Source organism: Drosophila subpulchrella, unplaced genomic scaffold (genome assembly GCF_014743375.2).
Source record: "Drosophila subpulchrella strain 33 F10 #4 breed RU33 unplaced genomic scaffold, RU_Dsub_v1.1 Primary Assembly Seq51, whole genome shotgun sequence".
NCBI lineage: Eukaryota > Metazoa > Arthropoda > Insecta > Diptera > Drosophilidae > Drosophila > Drosophila subpulchrella.
This window is the reverse complement of record NW_023665688.1, coordinates 1,100,530-1,124,213: the sequence shown is the minus strand read 5'-3', so window position 1 is coordinate 1,124,213 and position 23,684 is coordinate 1,100,530. Positions and strand designations below refer to the sequence as shown.

At 42.1% G+C, this 23,684-nt stretch overlaps 1 protein-coding gene across 1 annotated transcript; it reads right to left on the bottom strand.

The window, feature by feature from the left end:
• Positions 1 to 562: 562 nt before the first annotated feature.
• LOC119562479 (G2/mitotic-specific cyclin-B-like) lies at positions 563 to 2,591 on the bottom strand. Its single transcript, XM_037875673.1, is given in 1 exon segment — positions 563 to 2,591. A coding segment is annotated over 1 exon segment (1,584 nt). The 5' UTR covers positions 2,316 to 2,591; the 3' UTR covers positions 563 to 731.
• Between the last annotated feature and the right edge of the window lie 21,093 nt (positions 2,592 to 23,684).

Below are 23,684 nucleotides of genomic sequence, written 5' to 3'. Positions count from 1 at the left end.
ACATCAAAATATGTTAAAATGTTTCTTAATCTTCGCTTATTTATAAGTAAACGATAAAACTAGCTTAGGGTGCGCTTTTTTGTATGGATTACCTGCAATACATGATATAAATTACAAATAGTCTAGGTCTACTTATATTTTTGTGAGGTATGGGAATATTTTTGCACAAGTTTTTTGTATTTATTCATAATGCACAGAACGAACAATTTCCCATCAAAGATAAAATCTAAATACAATTAGTGGTAGGGGATGAATGGGGTATGATTATAAAATATTGTTCTTGGAGAGACAACGCCGATGTTTTCGGCCAGCAAATGAACTCGTTGCCCACTCTCTCTCGGTGTCCACCGCTCCGCCGCTCGCTCCCCACTGAGATGGTGACCCAGCGGGAGGAGCAGGCGGGCTCCAGCTTAGTCCGGTATCTAGTCTTACCGGCGGAACTCACTCCCATCGGCCGGCTCGCGTTCAACTTGTGCTCCAGGTGCAAAGATGCCGGAGCCAGCTCTTGGCAGCGGGTAAAAACTGCTCAAGGGACTCCAGCAGATTAAAATGCCTGGGGGAATTGCTTATGATGATGAAGATACATAGTTAGCTATGCGACTAAGGTTATTATACGCATTTTGTAACGAACACGAAACGAACAGAATATTGAATACGCTACAAATTTAAAAAATGAAAACAAATTAAACTAAACTAGGTTTTTGTGGGTCTTCCAATTACTCTGGACCAGACTATTTCCTCGGGCTGTTCACGATGGAGTCCATAAGCGCTCCGGTCAGCTCCGTTCGCAGTGCGATCTTCTGGAACTTGCTGCCCTGGTACTTGTTGTAGATGGCCTTCAGTTTGGCCTGGGGAGCATCCCGGGCCAGCTTTGCAATCTGCCGGGTAATGGGTCGCAAGTGGGCGGCCGAATAGCGCGAGTAGTAGGTCAGAGTGGGCGTCCAGTGTCGGTCGTTGAATCCTGTGCCAGCCCGGTGGTTTCCATTGAGCAAGTGCAGCGACAGAAACAGCGAAGCAGCAGCAATCTCCGATGGCCTGTAGGTAGCCATGTCGTAATCCACCATAGCGAGCTCAATAAAGTACTTGGACATGGCATGGTGCTCATCCTCAGCGCCGGCAGCCTTCGAGTACCACCTCAAGAAGTGAAGCGGCAGCGGACGGGACAGATTACAGTCGATTGCCTTGAAGATCTGCAGCTCCATTTGGCGAATTTGTCTGGTTGTATAGGTGTCATCCGTGATGAAGACAAAATCCCCAATGGCCGGCGGGAACAGCTCCTCGTACTTGGTGGCAATGAAGAGAGCCGTCACTCCCAGCAGTTGCAAGTAGGTGCGCTTGGTGTCCTTGACGACTTGCAGATAACGATCGATGATGGCCACCGCCAACTGGAAGGTTTCTGGAGCCAAATGGAACTGCAGGTGGACCTCGTTGATCCAATCGATCAGCACGGCTCGCATCTTGTGGGACACCTTTTTCTGCCCTTCCAGGTGATCCTTGTGTATGGGCTGCTGCAGCTCCACTTGGTACAAATAGTCGTAGATGTCGTTCATATATTCCGAGACCAAAACCAGGTTCTCCTTGTCGTTGGCATCGATGTCCTTAATCCCAGCCAAGCGCTTGCTGGAGAGGGACATGGTGGTTGGCAATGTGGATGTGGTTGTGGTGACGACACTGGGGGCTTTAATGGAGGGCATACTGGTCACTTCCTTTTTGGCTTCTGGCACATCCTTCTTGACTTCCAGTGAGTCCTTGATCTCCGCCTCCTTGCGGGCCACAGTCACTGGCTCCCGGCGAATTCCGGAAACTCCCATCACGGGCTTAGCCAATGCAGCGCGAAGCTTGGTCAGCGATTTCTTGGAGAGATTGCTATCCTCACGTTTCAAGGTGGGCTCGTTAACTTTCTCGTTGGAACTCGCCTTTACTGTAATTGTAGTGGGTTCTACTGTCGTCTTGGTCGGAACGCGATTGCGTACCGAATTCGAGCGCAAAAAGGCCGCCACGCCCCCTTCGTTGGCCTTGGGCGGAGCGGCTGTATTGCCATTTGTGGTGGTTCCCAGGGCCTGTTTCTTCCAGTGGGTGTCTACTCGAGCCTTGGCATTGCGCAGGGCATATGTGAGCTTGAGATCCTTGGAGTCTTTCTGCGCCGCATCTTTCGCAGCAATAGCGCGATTTAGACCGCGATTTTGCTAATCTCCCAAAGCAGCGCGTTTTGTTGTTGCCTCCTGCGAAGGCACCGTCAGTTTCTTCAGTTGCACTTGCTTGAAATTCTCCGAGGCGTTCTCATCGCCGCGCATTTTCAGTGTTGTGCCCACCATTTTGATTATTTCTTCTATTTTAACAAACACAAGTAACACACAGATCAGCAGACGCTTGGCTATTTAATCTTTTTTTGGCTTTTTGGATCGCGTTTCTTTAAATGAACGCGGATTTCGGCTTAGGTACAAAATTTGTTGTCCGAATAGTTGAGTTAATAAAATAAATAATGTAAATTACAATTTGTAAGTCGAATGTTGCTGAGATTTAGTCAATTCTCCGAAAACCTGATCGAGCTCTGCGCATGAAGCGAAGCCAAGCTGCAGTTTGAATTTGAAAATGCAAAGTGTTAAAAAACACCAAAGTTATATATGTTTCATATTATTTTCCCACCAATTTTACGATCGTTCCTATGGCAGCTATATGATATAGTCGTCCGATTTTGATAAAATTGAATTCGAAATTCAGAACTAATTAATAAATGTTATTTCCAAGCGTAGGAGGTTATATGTTAAAAAACACCGAAGTTATAATTTGTTTCATATTATTTTCCCACCGATTTTACGATCGTTCCTATGGCAGCTATATGATATAGTCGTCCGATTTTGATAAAATTTAATTCGAAATTCAGAACTAATTAAAAAATGTTATTTCCAAGCGTAGGAGGTTCTATGATAAAAAAAACACCAAAGTTATAATTTGTTTCATATTATTTTCCCACCGATTTTACGATCGTTCCTATGGCAGCTATATGATATAGTCGTCCGATTTTGATAAAATTGAATTCGAAATTCAGAACTAATTAAAAAATGTTATTTCCAAGCGTAGGAGGTTATATTTTAAGGAACACCGAAGCTATAATTTATTTTCCCACCAATTTTACGATCGTTCCTATGGCAGCTATATGATATAGTCGTCCGATTTTGATAAAATTGAATTCGAAATTCAGAACTAATTAATAAATGTTATTTCCAAGCGTAGGAGGTTATATGTTAAAAAACACCAAAGTTATAATTTGTTTCATATTATTTTCCCACCGATTTTACGATCGTTCCTATGGCAGCTATATGATATAGTCGTCCGATTTTGATAAAATTAAATTCGAAGTTCAGAATGAATTAAAAACTGTTATTTCCAAGCGTAGGAGGTTATATGTTAAAAAACACCGAAGTTATAATTTGTTTCATATTATTTTCCCACCGATTTTACGATCGTTCCTATGGCAGCTATAAGATATAGTCGTCCGATTTTGATAAAATTTAGTTCGAAATTCAGAACTAATTAATAAATGTTATTTCCAAGCGTAGGAGGTTATATGTTAAGGAACACCGAAGCTATAATTTGTTTAATATTTTTTTTCCACCAATTTTACGATCGTTCCTATGGCAGCTATATGATATAGTCTTCCGATTTTGATAAACTTTAATTCGAAACTCAAAACTAATTAAAAAATGTTATTTCCAAGCGTAGGAGGTTATATGTTAAGGAACACCGAAGCTATAATTTGTATCATATTATTTTCCCACCAATTTTACGATCGTTCCTATGGCAGCTATATGATATAGTCTTCCGATTTTGATAAAATTTAATTCGAAATTCAAAACTAATTAAAAAATGTTATTTCCAAGGAAAGGAGGTAATAAGATAAAAAACACCAAAGATATAATTTTTATACCCTTGCAGAGGGTATATTGATTTCAGTCAGAAGTTTGCAACGCAGTGAAGGAGACGTTTCCGACCCCATAAAGTATATATATTCTTGATCAGCATGACTAGACGAGTCGATCTAGCCATGTCCGTCTGTCCGTCTGTCCGTCCGTTTCTACGCAAACTAGTCTCTCAGTTTTAAAGCTATCGGGCTGAAACTTTCCCAAAAGTCTTATATCTTTTGCAGGTAGTATATAAGTCGGAACCAGCCGGATCGGACAACTATATCTTATAGCTCCAATAGGAATAATCGGGCAAAAAAATTTAAAAAAATTATATCTTTGGTGTTTTTTAGCATATAACCTCCTAAGCTTGGAAATAACATTTCTTAATTAGTTTTGAATTTTGAATTAAATTTTATCGAAATCGGACGACTATATCATATAGCTGCCATAGGAACGATCGGAAAATTTGTGGTAAAATAATATGAAACAAACTATAGCTTCGGTGTTTTTTAACATATAACCTCCTACGCTTGGAAATAACATTTTTTAATTAGTTCTGAATTTCGAATTTAATTTTTTCAAAATCGGACGACTATATCATATAGCTGTCATAGGAACGATCGGAAAATTTGTAGGAAAATAATATGAAACAAACTATAGCTTCGGTGTTTTTTGACATATTATCTTATACTATTGGGAATATCATTTTTTGTGTTTTTAAATTTAATAATTATAGCTGCAAGGGTATATAAGCTTCGGCTTGCCGAAGCTAACTTCCTTTCTTGTTTAACATTTTTTTCGGATTATTCCTATGGGAGCTATAAGATATAGTTGTCCGATCCGGCTGGTTCCGACTTATATACTACCTGCAAAAGATATTCGACTTTTGCGAAAGTTTCAGCCCGATAGCTTTAAAACTAGTTTGCGTAGAAACGGACGGACAGACAGACAGACGTACATGGCTAGATCGACTCGTCTAGTGATGATCGTTCCTTTGGCAGCTATATGATATAGTCGTCCGATTTTGATAAAGTTAAATTCGAAATTCAGAATGAACTAAAGAATTTTATTTCCAAGCTTAGGAGGTTATATGTTAAAAAGCACCGATTATAATTTGTTTCATATTATTTTCCCACCGATTTTACGATCGTTCCTATGGCAGCTATATGATATAGTCGTCCGATTTGGATAAAATTTAATTCAAAACTCAGAACTAATTAAAAAATGTTATTTCCAAGCGTAGGAGGTTATATGTTAAGGAACACCGAAGCTATAATTTGTTTCATATTATTTTCCCACCAATTTTACGATCGTTCTTATGGCAGCTATATGATATAGTCGTCCGATTTTGATGAAATTAAATTCGAAATTCAGAACTAATAAAAAAATGTTATTTGCAAGCGTAGGAGGTTATATGTTAAGGAACACCGAAGCTATAATTTGTTTCATATTATTTTCCCACCAATTTTACGATCGTTCCTATGGCAGCTATATGATATAGTCTTCCGATTTTGATAAAATTTAATTCGAAATTCAAAACTAATTAAAAAATGTTATTTCCAAGGAAAGGAGGTAATAAGTTAAAAAACACCATAGATATAATTTTTTAAAATTCTTTTTTCCGATTATTCCTATAGGATCTATAAGATATAGCTGTCCGATCTGGCTGGTTCCGACTTATATACTACCTGCAAAAGATATAAGACTTTTGGGAAAGTTTCAGCCCGATAGCTTTAAAACTGATGGACTAGTTTGCGTAGAAACGGACGGACAGACGGACAGACGGACATGGCTAGATCGACTCGTCTAGTGATGCTGATCAAGAATATATATACTTTATGGGGTGGGAAACGTCTCCTTCACTGCGTTGCAAACTTCTGACTGAAATCATTATACCCTCTGCAAGGGTATAAAAAATGTCATTTCCAACCTTAAGAGGTTTTATGTTAAAAAAAAACACCGAAGCTATAATTTGTTTCATATTATTTTCCCACCAATTTTCCGATCGTCCCTATGGCAGCTATATGATATAGACGTCCGATTTTGATAAAATTAAAGTCGAAATTCAGAATGAATAAAAAAATGTTATTTCCAAGCGTAGGTGGTTCTATGTTAAAAAACACCTAAGTTATAATTTGTTTCATATTATTTTCCCACCGATTTTACGATCGTTCCTATGGCAGCTATATGATATAGTCGTCCGATTTTGATAAAATTAAATTCAAAACTCAGAACTAATTAAAAAATGTTATTTCCAAGCGTAGGAGGTTATATGTTAAGGCACACCGAAGCTATAATTTGTTTCATATTATTTTCCCACCAATTTTACGATCGTTCCTATGGCAGCTATATGATATAGTCGTCCGATCTTGATAAAATTTAATTCGAAATTCAAAACTAAGTAAAAAATGTTATTTCCAAGGAAAGGAGGTAATAAGTTAAAAAGCACCAATGATATAATTTTTATACCCGTTACTCGTAGAGTAAAAGGGTATACTAGATTCGTCGGAAAGTATGTAACAGGCAGAAGGAAGCGTTTCCGACCCCATAAAGTATATATATTCTTGATCAGGATCACTAGCCGAGTCGATCTAGCCATGTCCGTCTGTCCGTCTGTCCGGATGAACGCTGAGATCTTAAAAACTATGAGAGCTAGGCTATTGAGATTTGGCGTGCAGATTCCTGAGCTTCTTACGCAGCGCAAGTTTGTTTCAATAGAGTGCCACGCCCACTTTTACGCCCACAAACCGCCCAAAACTGTGGCTCCTACACTTTTGATGCTAGAATAAAAATTTTAACTGAAATGTATTGTTCTCATCAATACCTATCGACTGACTCAAAAAAAAGTTTGCCACGCCCACTTTATCGCCTACAAACCGCCCCCAAACTTCAAAAAATCGTAAGTATGAACGTGGATATCTCGGAAACTATCAAAGATAAAGAATGGGGATCTCAGATTTAGATTCCGTAGCTTTGTACGCAGCGCAATTTTGTCACGCGAATATGCCACGCCCACTCTAACGCCCACAAACCGCCCAAGCCTGTGGCGCCCACAATTTTCATGCTAGATACAAAATTTTAACTGAACTGTATTGACCTCGAAAATACCTATCGATTGACCCAAAAAAAAAATTTGCCACGCCCACCCTAACGCCCATAACGCTTAAATCTGTCTACCGCCGGTAGGTGGCGCATTTCAGTCTTGCTTTGCTGCTTGCTTATCTCCATTTCCCTTTGGTCCCTTTAACTGAGTAACGGGTATCTGATAGTCGAGGCACTCGACTATAGCATTCTTCCTTGTTTAACATTTTTTTTCCGATTATTCCAATGGGAGCTATAAGATATAGTTGTCCGATCCAGCTGGTTCCGACTTATATACTACCTGCAAAAGATATAAGACTTTTGGGAAAGTTTAAGCCCGATAGCTTAAAAACTGAGAGAATAGTTTGCGTAGAAACGGACGGACAGACGGACAGACGGACATGGCTAGATCGACTCGTCTAGTGATGCTGATCAAGAATATATATACTTTATGGGGTGGGAAACGTCTCCTTCAAACTTCTGACTGAAATCATTATACCCTCTGCAAGGGTATAAAAAATGTCATTTCCAAGCTTAAGAGGTTTTATGTTAAAAAAAACACCGAAGCTATAATTTGTTTCATATTATTTTCCCACCAATTTTCCGATCGTCTCTATGGCAGCTATATGATATAATCGTCCGATTATGATAAAATTAAATTAAAAATTCAGAACTAATTAAAAATTTTATTTCCAATTTTACGATCGTTCCTTTGGCAGCTTTATGATATAGTCGTCCGATTTTGATAAAATTAAAGTCGAAATTCAGAATGAATAAAAAAATGTTATTTCCAAGCGTAGGAGGTTCTATGTTAAAAAACGCCAAAGTTATAATTTGTTTCATATTATTTTCCCACCGATTTTACGATCGTTCCTATGGCAGCTATATGATATAGTCGTCCGATTTTGATAAAATTATATTCGAAATTCAGAACTAATTAAAAAATGTTATTTCCAAGCGTAGGAGGTTATATGTTAAAAAACACCGAAGTTATAATTTGTTTCATATTATTTTCCCACCGATTTTACGATCGTTCCTATGGCAGCTATATGATATAGACGTCCGATTTTGATAAAATTTAATTCGAAATTCAGAACTAATTAAAAAATGTTATTTCCAAGCGTAGGAGGTTATATGTTAAGGAACACCGAAGCTATAATTTGTTTCATTTTATTTTCCCACCAATTTTACGATCGTTCCTATGGCAGCTATATGATATAGTCGTCCGATTTTGATGAAATTAAATTCGAAATTCAGAACTAATTAAAAAATGTTATTTCCAAGGAAAGGAGGTAATAAGTTAAAAAACACCTAAGTTATAATTTTTTAACATTTTTTTCTGATTATTCCTATGGGAGCTATAAGATATAGTTGTCCGATCCGGCTGGTTCCGACTTATATACTACCTGCAAGAGATATAAGACTTTTGGGAAAGTTTCAGCCCTATAGCTTTAACACTGAGAGACTAGTTTGCGTAGAAACGGACGGACAGACGGACATGGCTAGATCGACTCGTCTAGTGATGCTGATCAAGAATATATATACTTTATGGGGTCGGAAACGTCTCCTTCACTGCGTTGAAAACTTCTGTCTGAAATCATTATACCCTCTGCAATGGTATAAAAAATGTCATTTCCAAGCTTAAGAGGTTTTATGTTAAAAAAAAAACGCCGAAGCTATAATATGTTTCATATTATTTCCCACCAATTTTCCGATCGTCCCTATGGCAGCTATATGATATAGTCGTCCGATTATGATAAAATTAAATTCAGAACTAATTAAAAATTTTATTTCCAATTTTACGATTGTTCCTTTGGGAGCCATATGATATAGTCGTCCGATTTTGATAAAATTAAATTCGAAATTCAGAATGAATAAAAAAATGTTATTTCCAAGCGTAGGAGGTTATATGTTAAAAAACACCAAAATTATAATTTGTTTCATATTATTTTCTCACCGATTTTACGATCGTTCCTATGGCAGCTATATGATATAGTCGTCCGATTTTGATAAAATTAAATTCGAAATTCAGAACTAATTAAAAAATGTTATTTCCAAGCGTAGGAGGTTATATGTTAAGGAAAACAGAAGCTATAATTTGTTTCATATTATTTTCCCACCAATTTTACGATCGTTCCTATGGCAGCTATATGATATAGTCGTCCGATTTTGATAAAATTTAATTTGAAATTCAGAACTAATTAAAAAATGTTATTTCCAAGCGTAGGAGGTTATATGTTAAGGAACACCGAAGCTATAATTTGTTTCATATTATTTTCCCACCAATTTTACGGTCGTTCCTATGGCAGCTTTATGATATAGTCGTCCGACTTTGATAAAATTTAATTCGAAATTCAGAACTAATTAAAAAATTGTATTTCCAAGCGTAGGAGGTTATATGTTTAGGAACACCGAAGCTATAATTTGTTTCATATTATTTTCCCACCAATTTTACGATCGTTCCTATGGCAGCTGTATGATATAGTCTTCCGATTTTGATAAAATTTAATTCGAAATTCAAAACTAATTAAAAAATGTTATTTCCAAGGAAAGGAGGTAATAAGTTAAAAAACATCAAAGATATAATTTTTATACCCGTTACTCGTAGAGTAAAAGGGTATACTAGATTCGTCGGAAAGTATGTAACAGGTAGAAGGAAGCGTTTCCGACCCCATAAAGTATATATATTCTTGATCAGGATCACTAGACAAGTCGATCTAGCCATGTCCGTCTGTCCGTCTGTCTGTCCGGATGAACGCTGAGATCTTGGAAACTATGAGAGCTAGGCTGTTGAGATTTGGCGTGCAGACTCCTGAGCTTCTTACGCAGCGCAAGTTTGTTTCAGTAGAGTGCCACGCCCACTCTTACGCCCACAAGCCGCCCAAAACTGTGGCTCCTAAAGTTTTGATGCTAGAACTAAAATTTTAACTGAAATGTATTGTTCTCATCAATACCTATCGACTGCAAAAAAAAAAGTTTGCCACGCCCACTTTTACGCCCACAAACTTCAAAAAATCGTAAATATGATGGTGATGTGGGGGCGATGGGGGCAATTAAGTATACTCTTTAGGGGCATGATTGTGACATTTTTACACCCGTTACTCGTAGAGTAAAAGGGTATACTAGATTCGTCGGAAAGTATGTAACAGGCAGAAGGAAGCCTTTCCGACCCCATAAAGTATATATAGTCTTGATCAGGATCACTAGCCGAGTCGATCTAGCCACGTCCGTCTGTCCGGATGAACGCTGAGATCTTGGTAACTATGAGAGCTAGAGTATTGAGATTTGGCGTGCGGATTCCTGAGCTTCTTACGCAGCGCAAGTTTGTTTCAGTAGAGTGCCACGCCCACTTTTACGCCCACAAACCGCCCAAAACTTTGGCTCCTACAGTTTTGATGCTAGAATAAAGATTTTAAATGAAATGTATTGTTCTCATCAATACCTATCGATTGATCCAAAAAAAAAGTGTGCCACGCCCACTTAAGCGCCCACAAACCGCACCCAAACTTAAAAAAATCGTAAATATGAACGTTGATATCTCGGAAACTATCAATGATAGAGAATTGGGATCTCAGATTTAGATTCCGTAGCCTTGTACGCAGCGCAAGTTTGTTACGCGAATATGCCACGCCCACTCTAACGCCCACAAACCGCCTAAACCTGTGGCGCCCACAATTTTCATGCTAGATAAAAAATTTTATTTGGTCTCTTTAATACCTATCGATTGATAAAGCCACTCTAAAGCCCATAACGCTTAAATCTGTCTACCGCCGGTAGGTGGCGCATTTCAATCTCGCTTTGCTGCTTGCTTATCTCCATTTCCCTTTGGTCCCTTTAGCTAAGTAACGGGTATCTGATAGTCGAGGCACTCGACTATAGCGTTCTTCCTTGTTATACCCGTTACTCGTAGAGTAAAAGGGTATACTAGATTCGTCGGAAAGTATGTAACAGGCAGAAGGAAGCGTTTCCGACCCCATAAAGTATATATATTCTTGATCAGGATCACTAGCCGAGTCGATCTAGCCATGTCCGTCTGTCCGTCTGTCCGTCTGTCCGTCTGTCCGTCTGTCTGTCTGTCCGGATGAACGCTGAGATTTTGGAAACTATAAAAACTAGGCTATTGAGATTTGGCGTGCAGATTTCTGAGCTTCTTACGGAGCGCAAGTTTGTTTCAGTAGAGTGCCACGCCCACTCTAACGCCCACAAACCGCCCAAAACTGTGGCTCCTACAGTTTTGATGCTAGAGTAAAAATTTAAACTGAAATGAATTGTTCTCATCAATACCTATCGATTGACCCAAAAAAAATTTGGCACGCCCACTTAAACGCCCACAAACTTCAAAAAATCGTTAGTATGAACGCGGATATCTCGGAAACTATCAAAGATAGAGTACTGGGATTTCTTATTTAGATTCCGTAGCCTTGTACGCAGCGCAAGTTTGTTATGCGAATATGCCACGCCCACTCTAACGCCCACAAACCGCCCAAGCCTGTGGCACCCACAATTTTTATGCTAGATAAAAAATTTTAACCGAAATGTATTGGTCTCGTCAATACCTATCGATTGATCCAAAAAAAATGTTGCCACGCCCACTCTAACGCCCATCACGCTTAAATCTGTAAGCCGCCGGTAGGTGGCGCATTGTAATCTCGCTTTGCTGCTTGCATATCTCCATTTCCCTTTGGTCCCTTTAGCTGAGTAACGGGTATCTGATAGTCGAGGTACTCGACTATAGCGTTCTCCCTTGTTATACCCGTTACTCGTAGAGTAAAAGGGTATACTAGATTCGTCGGAAAGTATGTAACAGGCAGAAGGAAGCGTTTCCGACCCCATAAAGTATATATATTCTTGATCAGGATCACTAGCCGAGTCGATCTAGCCATGTCCGTCTGTCCGTCTGTCCGTCTGTCCGTCTGTCCGTCTGTCTGTCCGTCCGGATGAACGCTGAGATCTTGGAAACTATAAGAGCTAGGCTATTGAGATTAGGCGTGCAGATTCCTGAGCTTCTTACGCAGCGCAAGTTTGTTTCAGCAGAGTGCCACGCCCACTTTAACGCCCACAAACCGCCCAAAACGGTGGCTCCTACAGTTTTCATGCTAGAATAAAAATTTTAACTGAAATGTATTGTTCTCATCAATACCTATCGATTGACCCAAAAAAAAGTTTGCCACGCCCACTTGAACGCCCACAAACCGCCCACAAACTTCAAAAAATCGTAAATATGATCGCGGATATCTCGGAAAATATCAAAGATAGAGAAATGGGATTTCAGATTTAGATTCCGTAGGCTTGAGCGCAGCGCAAGTTTGTCACGCGAATATGCCACGCCCACTCTAACGCCCACAAACCGCCCAAGCCTGTGGCGCACACAATTTTCATGCTAGATAAAAAATTTAAACTGCAATGTATTGGTCTTGTCAATACCTATCGATTGATTAAAAAAAACTTTGCCACGCCCACTCTAACGCCCACAACGCTTAAATCTGTCTACCGCCGGTAGGTGGCGCATTTGCTGCTTGCATATCTCCATTTTCCCTTGGTCCCTTTAGCTGAGTAACGGGTATCTGATAGTCGAGGTACTCGACTATAGCGTTCTTCCTTGTTTTTTTATATACTCGTGGACAATTATATCAGCAGGCCAAAAATTAAGGCAAAGAAGTTTAGAGAACAGCCCATCCGGAACAAGTATTTTAAATGAAGAGTAATCTCTTATCTGTTTAAAATTAAATTTGGTGATGTCAATACCATTTTGATTGGGAAGGGAGAGGTTTGTGACAATATGATGCATCACGTCATTTACTGTTATTGCTGCATTCAACCTAGACACAAAAATAGATTTCCTAGGTACCATGACAGTGAGTGGTACCGGAGAAGAGAGAGGAGGGCTTTGGGTGTTTTCCCAGGGATCATACTAGTTAGTGGGACAGGAGGAGGTGCAATGGTATTAGCTAGAGGCAGAACAAGGTGCGGCAGAGCCCCGGAAGTGGCAACAGCCGGTGAACGGTTAGTAGGCCTTAATGACTCAGGCGAGACTACAGTCCCCGAATCTGGCAGCGATTGCCCCGTGGCGTCATTCGTTGATGACTCGATCCCATTGGGATCATCCTCATCGCACGACACATAGCCTGCAGTGGGGCTGGGAAAAGAGACGGTGGTCAAGATATCTGGAACATGTAAAGAGACATTAGGCAGTGTAGGTCTACGATTTATATTTAATGAAGATTGACTTAGAAGAATCCGACCTTTAAAGTTGGAGTCGCAAACATTAAATCGACTTAATAAGTCCGAAAATCCAGCACGTAATGCCTGGAACTCCAGCTCCGTTTGCCTCATGATTGCTCTAATATCAATTTTGATATGTAGGCATGTAGGGCACGTCCAGTCCAGGTTAGCATTAGATCTAGTGCGATCAGCAATATGGGCAGCACTATGCCCAAAGTCTGCACATTTAGCGTGCGCAATGTTCTCACATAACCAGCAACTAACAATTGGCTGCAGAGAAGTGATTTTACCAACAAATTGGCAACCAACAGCACATTGATTACACGTTGAAGTCTAGAATGTAGAAAAAGTAGGAAGCTTTAGATGAGTGCCAACAAACAGCTGTGTGGCCTTGCAAAACGCAGAGGAAAGATAAGAAAAGAGAGCGATAAGACCAATTCAGCAAAGACCCGTTAACTCGAAAATGAGAGCCGGTGACTGAAGTTGGGAGAATGCAGCATCACTAGACGAGTCGATCTAGCCTTGTCCGTTTGTCCGTCCGTTTCTACGCAAACTAGTCTCTCAGTTTTAAAGCTATCAGACTGAAACTTTCCCAAAAGTCGTATATCTTTTGCGGGTAGTATATAAGTCGGAACCAGCCGGATCGGACAACTATATTTTATAGCTCCCATAGAAATAATCGGAAAAAAAATTTTTAAGAATTATATCTTTCGTGTTTTTTAACATATAACCTCCTTAGCTTGGAATTAACATTTTTTAACAAGTTTTGAATTTCGAATTCAATTTTATCAAATTCGGACGACTATATTATATAGCTGCCATAGGAACGATCGGAAAATTGGTGGGAAAATAATATAAAACAAATTGTAGCTTCGGTGTTTTTTATCATATAACCTCCTACGCTTGGAAATAACATTTTTTAATTAGTTCTGAATTTCGAATTTAATTTTATCAAAATCGAACGACTATATCATATGGCTGCCATAGGAACGATCGGAAAATTGGTGGGAAAATAATATGAAACAAATTATAGCTTCGGTGTTTATACCCTTTACTCGTAGAGTAAAAGGGTATACTAGATTCGTCGGAAAGTATGTAACAGGCAGAAGGAAGCGTTTCCGACCACATAAAGTATATATATTCTTGATCAGGATCACTAGCCGAGTCGATCTAGCCATGTCCGTCTGTCCGTCTGTCTGTCCGGATGAACGCTGAGATCTCGGAAACTATGAGAGCTAGGCTATTGAGATTTGGCGTGCAGATTCCTGAGCTTCTTACGCAGCGCAAGTTTGTTTTAGTAGAGTGCCACGCCCACTTTAACGCCCACAAAGCGCCCAAAACTGTGGCTCCTGCAGTTTTGATGCTAGAATAAAAATTTTAACTGAAATGTTTTGTTCTCATCAATACCTATCGATTGATAAAAAAAAGTTTGTCACGCCCACTTTTACGCCCACAAACCGCCCACAAACTTCAAAAAATCGTAAATATGAACGTGGATATCTCGGAAACTATCAATGATAGAGAATTGGGATCTCAGATTTAGATTCCGTAGCCTTGTGCGCAGCGCAAGTTTGTTACGCAAATATGCCACGCCCACTCTAATGCCCACAAACCGCCCAAGCCTGTGGCGCCCACAATTTTCATGCTAGATACAAAATTTGAACTGAACTGTATTGGTCTCGTCAATACCTATCGATTGACCCAAAAAAAAATTTGTCACGCCCACTCTAACGCCCATAATTCTTAAATCTATCTACCGCCGATAGGTGACGCATTTCAATCTCGCTTTGCTGCTTGCATATCTCCATTTCCCTTTGGTCCCTTTAGCTGAGTAACGGGTATCTGATTGTCGAGGTACTCGACTATAGCGTTCTTCCTTGTTTTTGACATATTATCTTATACTATTGGGAATATCATTTTTTGTATTTTTAAATTTAATAATTATATCTGCAAGGGTATACAAACTTCGGCTTGTCGAAGTTAACTTCCTTTCTTGTTTAACATTTTTTTCCCGATTATTCCTATGGGAGCTATAAGATATAGTTGGCCGATCCGGCTGGTTCCGACTTATATACTACCTACAAAAGATATACGACTTTTGGGAAAGTTTTAGCCCGATAGCTTTAAAACTGAGAGACTAGTTTGCGTAGAAACGGACGGACAGACGGACATGGCTAGATCGACTCGTCTAGTGATGCTGATCAAGAATATATATACTTTATGGGGTCGGAAACGTCTCCTTCACTGCGTTGCAAACTTCTGACTGAAATCATTATACCCTCTGCAAGGGTATAATATGCCACTTCGGTGGTGTTCGCCAGAGGGTTGCGGAGGAACGCTGGCGCTGGAACTTGAGCCGTTGGCGGGCTGCTGCGCTGGGCTTGGCGGGTGCGGCGGAGTGATGCTGGTGCTGCTGGCGTACGTCGGGTGCGGCGGACTGCTTCTTCGCTGTAGGGGAGAAAACTCTCGAATCGCGAAGTACCCCGTTGAACGAAAGAACTAACACAATTTCACTTTGAAAAATAGAGTCGGGGGAGCGGCCGCGGTTGTTAAGATGAGTGACAGAATCGTACTACATAAGCCTAAGAAGAGTTCCGCGCTTCAATGCGCAGTGGAGACTCCACGGAGGGGAGATGGGGACAGAGCGGGAGAGCGAGAGAGCGGGAGAGCGGTGCACTAGAAGAGCGGTGCAATTGGATAGCGGTGCTGGGGTCCAGATTCGCCGGACAGTGGGCTTGAACATTCCGCCCCCTTGCAATCGCTTGCTTTGCAAAAAGAGACGGAAACCCGGCCTCGCCTACGCCTTAAGCTTGCGTACAGGCGCCGGAGAGGATCCACCCGAACACCGTCCTCAGGGCTACTGGCAGTCCCTCGTCGACCATGTGGAAGCCCGGCTGCATCACCATCGGGAAGACGTCCGCGCCCAGGATCAGGGAAATGGTGGCTGGCCGATGGAACCGCTCATCCGCGAGCGGTAGCTCCCTAAGCTTCTTAACCACCCTCTCACTGAGCGCACTGATGGGAGTGCGGATGCGCACGTTCGGTTCGATCTTGAGGACCACCTTCAGCTTGATCGCCTAGTCGCCTTCGACCGAATCGTCGCCGTGCAGATGCTCTCATCTCCCACGTTGGCTGTCGGCAAACGACACGCGGCGCCCATGGAAGCATCGATAGAACTTGTCGGGGTGCACGGATCAATGAGTGCGGCGGTGTCGATCGTCTTCTCCCCGGTCTTGACGATCACCAAAGCAGTCGGGAGGACGTTGACGCTTAACGTTGGAGTAGTGCCGCTTCGGTAGGATTGAATACCTCTCGTATGTCTGCTATCTAATGCCTGAGCGCTACGGGGTCGGGGAGCCATTTTCCTGGTTAGAGTGTGGATAAAGAAAAAACAAACAGGGCTGATTAACAATGACGTGGATGATGGTTACGGACTAAGGTCTATGGGGAACGCAGCTCGTTACTAGGTAGTTTTGGACGGCTCTCCTGGAAGAAGAACCAGCTTGGTCATTAGACGTTTGGCAATGCCGCGTGCCGTACGAATGTCGACTACGCGGACATTGCCATCGGTTCCCGGAAAAACGGAGTCCATTCTTCCGAGTCGTCACTCATTTGAGGGCAAATTGTCATCCTTAATGACGACCATATCGCCGACGCGCAGATTTTCTGCGCTTGTGAAGCTCCTTAAGGTACTCATCCTTCCATCGAGTGCGCTATTGTTGTTGGAGAGACTTTAAGTGCTGCCACCGGTTCAGAATGGACTTGGATTCACCCTTTACTTCTGGATCCACTATGGACAGAAGAGGTCCGCCGACAAGAAAGTGCCCTGGTGTCAACGCTAAGAGATCAGTTGGATCCTCGGACATGGGAGATAGCGGTCTGGAATTGAGACAAGCTTCGTTTTTCGCTAGGAGGGTGGACAGCTCTTCAAAGGTGTACTTCCGTGTAGCGGTTGACTTGTAAAACAAGGTCATGAAGCTCTTGACATCAGCTTCCCATACGCCGCCCATATGGGGTGCCCCAGGAGAAATAAATTGCCAGGTGAGCTGCTGATGACTAAACGCATCGGTCACAGACTCTTTAACAGCTTGCAGAAAGTCTCGGGAAAGCACGGTGGAAGCGCCGACGAAGGTCTTTCCATTGTCGGACTGGACTTGGCAAGGACACCCTCTTCTAGATACGAAACGAGCAAAGGCGGCAAGAAATTTTCAGTCGTTAAGTCGGATGCAGGCTCTAGATGGATGGTCTTTGTAGAAAAACCAACGAAAACCAACACATACCCTTTTGTAATGAGACAAGCTCTTCCGGTATAATTTTATTTTTTTACCCTGTGTACGTGAACGGACGGTAAAAAGACACTCGCTCTTTCGGAAAACTTCCCATTGTCTGCAATCTCTTTTTGTGGATAACGCAGACCTTGCAGGAGTTAACCACTGCCTTTACCAAGTTCTTTATTCCGGGTGAGACGCACCACTAACTGATTACCACCATGTAATGAAATGAGATGCGTAAATTTTACCAGAAACCGCTAGAGTGAACAATCGTACGGTAGGATTACAGGATGTCGGTCATCATACCGCAAACTGTCGGAGGCCGCTACGCGGCCGCATGCCCTGATTAGCCCTTTCTGGTCTAGAAAGGGGTTCAGGGAGAGAATCGGACTTGCCGCGGGCACAGGACGCTTCTGACTCAAGCAGCGGTATTCTTCAGAAAAATACCTGCGCTGAGTAAAATTTGTCATGAGCCGTTCTTCGGCGGCAACGTCCTGGGTCTGTAGACGGACCCCGGAAAGCGGTGATTGTTTTCGACATCGCTGGAAAAATCGATGGACATAAGCGAGGACCCGCAATGCTCTATCTAATTTGGAAAAGCGATCCAGAAAATTTTCTGTCGGCATAGACGCCACATGGGCTTTGACGGCATGCTTTCCGATCTCGGTCACTGTCTGGTTTCTCGGATACTGTCTGGTTTAAGCCTGATACATGAACTCGGATTACTTGGTGAGGCAACTTATTTAATTTGAACAGCCGCTCAGAAATAAAAGTTGCCTCTGATCCTGAATCTATCACGGCACGAGCTTTAAATTTCGACCCCAGGTGACATATGTCAATAATGGCGATGCCCATTAAGACGGATCTATACCCCGTCGCGAAGTAATTTCGGACTGTAGAGTCCGTGGACCCGGTAGCGGTGGCAACTGGTGTATTTGGTATTGATCTGGATCTCGTAGAAGGATTTGAAGGTTATGGGGAGGAGTTGCCTCTGTGTAGTAGCGTGTGATGTCGGCCGCGGCTCTTAAAGCAACTGTGAGTGCTTTTGCAGCATCTGATGCCCTCGTGCGAAGCAGTTAAGACACAGCTGCTTTCTTTTTATATATGCTGACCGCTCGTCGACCGTCATCTGGAGAAATTGTGCACATGTGCGGACAGAATGGTTTTCCTTCTTACAAAGGTCACATTCTTTGGGCTTGGGTGCTACCCGTGTCTTGTAATAATTTATTTTTCGAGGCGCTGCACTGGGGGCGGATGTTTTTGGCAGAGATTGACTCGAACCTAACGGCCGTACGTCGTCTATGGCTTCTAAGGTCCGCTGACCCTCCATAAGGAATGAGTTCAGCTCCTGCCACGTCGAAATCTCGGTCTTGTGGTGCAGGGACTGTTCCCACAAGGATAGCGTGAGATTAGGAAGTTTGGAGGAGCACATGTACACAAAGAGACAATTCCAATTTTTGGTTTAAATTCCAGACATTTCTAAGATTCCTGATTAACGGACTGCACATTGAAAAGTATTTGTTAATTCTTGGGACGCTCTAGTTTGCTCCCTTTGTGTTCTTGACGTTCTCCTGATAACCTTTATGTATTTTATTGCACCTTTGTAGTTGCCCTGTAGTATCCTCGGAGATTCCTTGGATTTATCTTATCGCGTCCTTGTAGCTATTTCGTAGAATCCTTGGCAAGTCCCTGGAGTTATTCTTGGAGTCACTTCGTAGTATCCCTTTCGAATGCTTGGAGGTATCCTTGGACTCTTCGTAGTATCCTTTGAGAATCCTTGGAGTTATCCATGGACTCTTTCGTAGTATCCTTTGAGAATTCTTGGAGGTATCCTTGGACTCTTTTCGTTGTATCCTTTGAGAATCTTTTGAGATATCCTTGGACTATTTTCGTAGTATCCTCTGAGAATCCTTGGAGATATCCTTGGGCTTTTTTTTAGTATTCTTTTAGTATCCTTGGAGATATCCTTGGGCTTTTTTTCCGTAGTATCCTTTGAGTATCCTTGGAGATATCCTTGGACTTTCAAAGTTGTTTTGCGTCAGTTGTGTCCGCTTGTTGAAGCCGCTTGCTTATGTTTTTCGTTTCTTGCTGTTTCAGCTCGCTTACGTGGATGGTCCGCTCTTTCTTTGTGTTTATGTGTCGAATTTTGCAGATTACTGGTGACGCAAAACCCATGACTTGGTAAGGTACGTCGTATCTTGGGGCCAATTTTGCTGCGAACCCCTCGGCCGCTTTTGATAAATGGTGTTCCTTGGCCCACACGACGTCACCCACCGTTGGCGTCCATTGCCTCCTTCTTAGGTTATAATGCCTAGCCTGATCCTGGGATGCTTTCGACAGATTCCGCCTCACAATCTCGAAGAGTTATCTGAGTTTGTTGGCCTTCTCCTCCGGGGTCTCAGTCGGTCTTCCGGTCCCTACGGTCTCTCTGTCGTATAGGGCGCTCGGTAGTCTTGGTTCTCTGCCTTGGGTAATGAACGACGGTTTGTAACCTGTGGATTCTGAAACGCTCGTGTTTACTGCCAGCATGATTTCCGGACATTTTTCGTCCCAGTTTCTTTGGTTCTGCCCTGCGATCTGTGCTATCATTGTCTTCACCGTCCTATTTTCTCTCTCAGTCGGGTTCTCCTGTGGGGTGTATGGAGCTGTGAACTGTTGCTTGGTTCCCATTTCGGCCAGGAAACTCTTGAAAATTTTTCTGGCAAACTGTACTCCGTTTTTCGTTATGACTATTTTCGGGACCCCATACCTCGCGATTACGCTTTCTCTAAAAGCTTTCTTTACGGACTCGGCAGTCGCTCTGCGCAGCGGCACCAACTCAGTCCACTTGGAGAACCGGTCTATCAATACCAGCAGCATTTGGTTGCCGTGCTTCGAACGCGGCAGGGGTCCGACGAAGTCCGCACATACCGTAGCCCATGGTTCCTCTGGCACCTGCGTCAGCATTTTCCCAGCCATTTGCATCTGCTTGAATCTCATGCATGTCTCGCATCCTCGCACGTGGGCTCGGGCGTCTCTGTGCATTCCTGGCCAGTTATACCGGGTTGCCAGACGTGCTATTGTCTTTCGGCTTCCTACATGGCTAGCCGCCGGTGAGTCGTGGTTCTCTTTCAGCACCGTTTCCCGTAGAGCTTTCATGGGACACACATCTTCCATGTTGCGACGTCCTGTATATTCCTGTACAGGGTGTTACCCTCCATCACGTAGTCCGGATACTTTTGCGGCTGGGTCCTTATATTTTCGCGCATTTCCAGAATTTAGCTGCATGCTGCAGAAGCTTCCACCGCCGACGTCTCCTTGATCCCTCGGAGCGTTTCCGGTAGTGGCTGCCTTGACAAAGCGTCTGCCACCACGTTGAGTTGACCTTTCCTGTACGCTATTTCGAAGTCGTACTGCTGCAACTCCAGGGAAGTAGTCGGGAAAGGTGGGTTCTGGGACAATTTGCATATTAATGGCCCCCGCCTCCCCGCCCTCATTAACATATGCGGGTTCTAGGACAATTAGCATAATTCAATAAATTAACTGCTTTTAATGGGCTTTGAAGTCATAAAAATGTCACGATGTCACCATAAAGAGTATACTTAATTGCCCCCATCTCCCCCACATCCCCATGTGACAATATTGATCATGTATCCTTCCCCTCATTATGTGCAATTAATAGTCAGATGAGAAAGGTGCACGTGAGAATGGTCGCACACCAATAGTATCCATAGGTTGTTATCTCAGAGGAGATTGTCCCCATTGCCCCCACATCCCCATGTGACAATATTGATCAATTAGTAGTCAGGTGAAAAAGGTGCACGTGAGAAAGGTTGCACAACCATAGTAATCTAAAGTTGTTATCTTAGAGGAACATATCCGATCATGTTGGGGAAAGGTGTGATCACGTACCCTTTTGCCTCATTATGACAGGTGTTGGTGTGCACGTGAGAAAGGTCGCACACCCAAAGTATTCTAAGATGGTTATCTTAGAGGAACATGCCCGATCATGTTAAGGAAAAATATTTTCTTTGATTGTAAAATTAATTTTGAAATCAAAAGAGCTCCAATAAAATAAATCTCACAAGTTAATGATTCTCAGATAAGGAACATTTTCAAACACACATTTTTGTTTCCGCCCCAGAACTTTTAACTGGTAAATTGTCTACGATTCTCTCCTTTCTACAAATGGGTCATAAACATGTCAAGCCTGAAGGCGCACGCTCATTGACAAGCGCAATAAAAGGGACACATGCACAAGCCTAAAGGCGCACGCTCATTGACAAGATCATGGGCCTCACGCCAACGAACTCACGGCTGACTGCTAGCTCTAATAAGCCCATAATAATAGGGGCATATCTCAGGCAAGGAAATATTTTCCATTCTCCGTACCTGTAATTTTAACTCGAAATAAAAAGTCAAAAGTTTATTTTGTAGCATAATAATACATTTATTCATTCATTTTGGTATTGCGAACATGTTTTATTATATTATTTAATCTTTTTCATTCTTTTTTCTAGATTATAGTATACATTTGTCGGATCTTAAATTATGGTAGTCAGTGTAAAAGCATTAAATCAAATGCGTGTTACCAAGTGGCAATTCTCGTCTCTGCACTCTAACGGTTGTTTGTTAGTACGCTTTCTTCCGTCTATTCGCCAGGTGGTCAGTATAGTTCGATGCAAACATGAGAAAGAAAACTGTGAGAGGTTAGAGGTTTGAGAGAGAGATGCGCACTACGATTGTTGTGCGTGTATCCTTGAGCCACTGCGAGAGACAGAGACACAAGTATGCTCGTTGCAGCATTTTCGGGAGGACTTTTTCGGTATGCAAGTAGGCTGGCGCGCATTCCCAAATCGGCTGTGGTGTGCTCAAGGATATTCGCCGTATACAATCTGCGCAAAAATATGGAAAATCATACCATCAACCCGTAATCAGGAGTGGGATCGGTGCCAACTCCTGCATTTTCTGAAGATCAGTGGCGTACTATTATGGAACTGCAGAATCGCAATTTCGTTGAAATGTGTAAAGCTATGCAAGCGTCTGTGCGTCCACAAAATCAAGTGGTTTTGCCAAAATTTAACCCAGATTTAACTGAAGCCGATGCGACTCAATGGTGTGCAACGGCAAGCATTATTATGGACGAACAGCAGATTGATGGCAGCGCACTTATCATGATGTTGAGTAGTTGCATGCAGGGCAGTGCTTCAGCGTTGCTTGCACAGATCTGCTATCCCGGCATTAATTGGGAGCAGTTTAAAGAACTATTTATACAGCGTTTCGAAAATAAGGAAACGCCGGCAGCTATGTTCCTGAATCTGCTGAACAGCCGTCCAGCCCACAACGAATGCCCTGCAGTGTACGCAAGCCGTATGGTGACGTTATTGACCACAAAGTGGCGCAATATGAACGCCGAGGAAATAGCTATATCCACGGTACTTGCGCATATGGCCAATTTTGACAACCGTTTGCAGCGTATGGTGTTTTCGTCAAATGTACAAACTAGAAGTCAACTCCAGATGGAACTGAGAGCATTTACATTTGACAAAAAGCGGAGTGCTGGAAGTACTGATGGTAATAGCGGCGACTGCAAGCGAGCCAAAATCGTGTGCCACTTATGCAAGAAACCAGGACATAAAATGGCGGAGTGTAAATTAAAGCGGTCTGGATCGGAGAATAAACAACATCGTGACTTGCAGAATGTGACCTGTTACCGGTGTGGACAACTTGGGCTTCGCTTTTGCGAAGTAGTGTTGCCGATAAATTTGATGGCAAACTTATTAATAATATTGTCATAATAGTAGGTATTGGCGTCGCTGGCATTTCCAGTAAGCTACAAAAACTATCTAAATGCATTATTAATGGAAATATTGTACTGTTTCATGTCATAGCAGATAAGCATCGCACAATTGATATTGTAATTGGTAGGGAAATCCTTAGTCAAGGATACGAAATCATCTTGACACCTGATAAATTTGAATTTGTTAAGTCTAAATCTGTAAACGTCTGTAAAGTATCTGAGCCATCTGCTTTGTTACTTAATGTTGATACTGAAATGATTTGTAATGACAAGGAAAACTTAATTAAATTACTCAAAGACTATTCAGCTGCATTTATTGATGGAATCCCTTGCACAAAGGTTAATACGGGTGAGATGACTATTAGATTAATTGATTCAAACAAAACTGTGCAGCGGCGTCCATATCGTTTGAGTCCAAATGAAAAA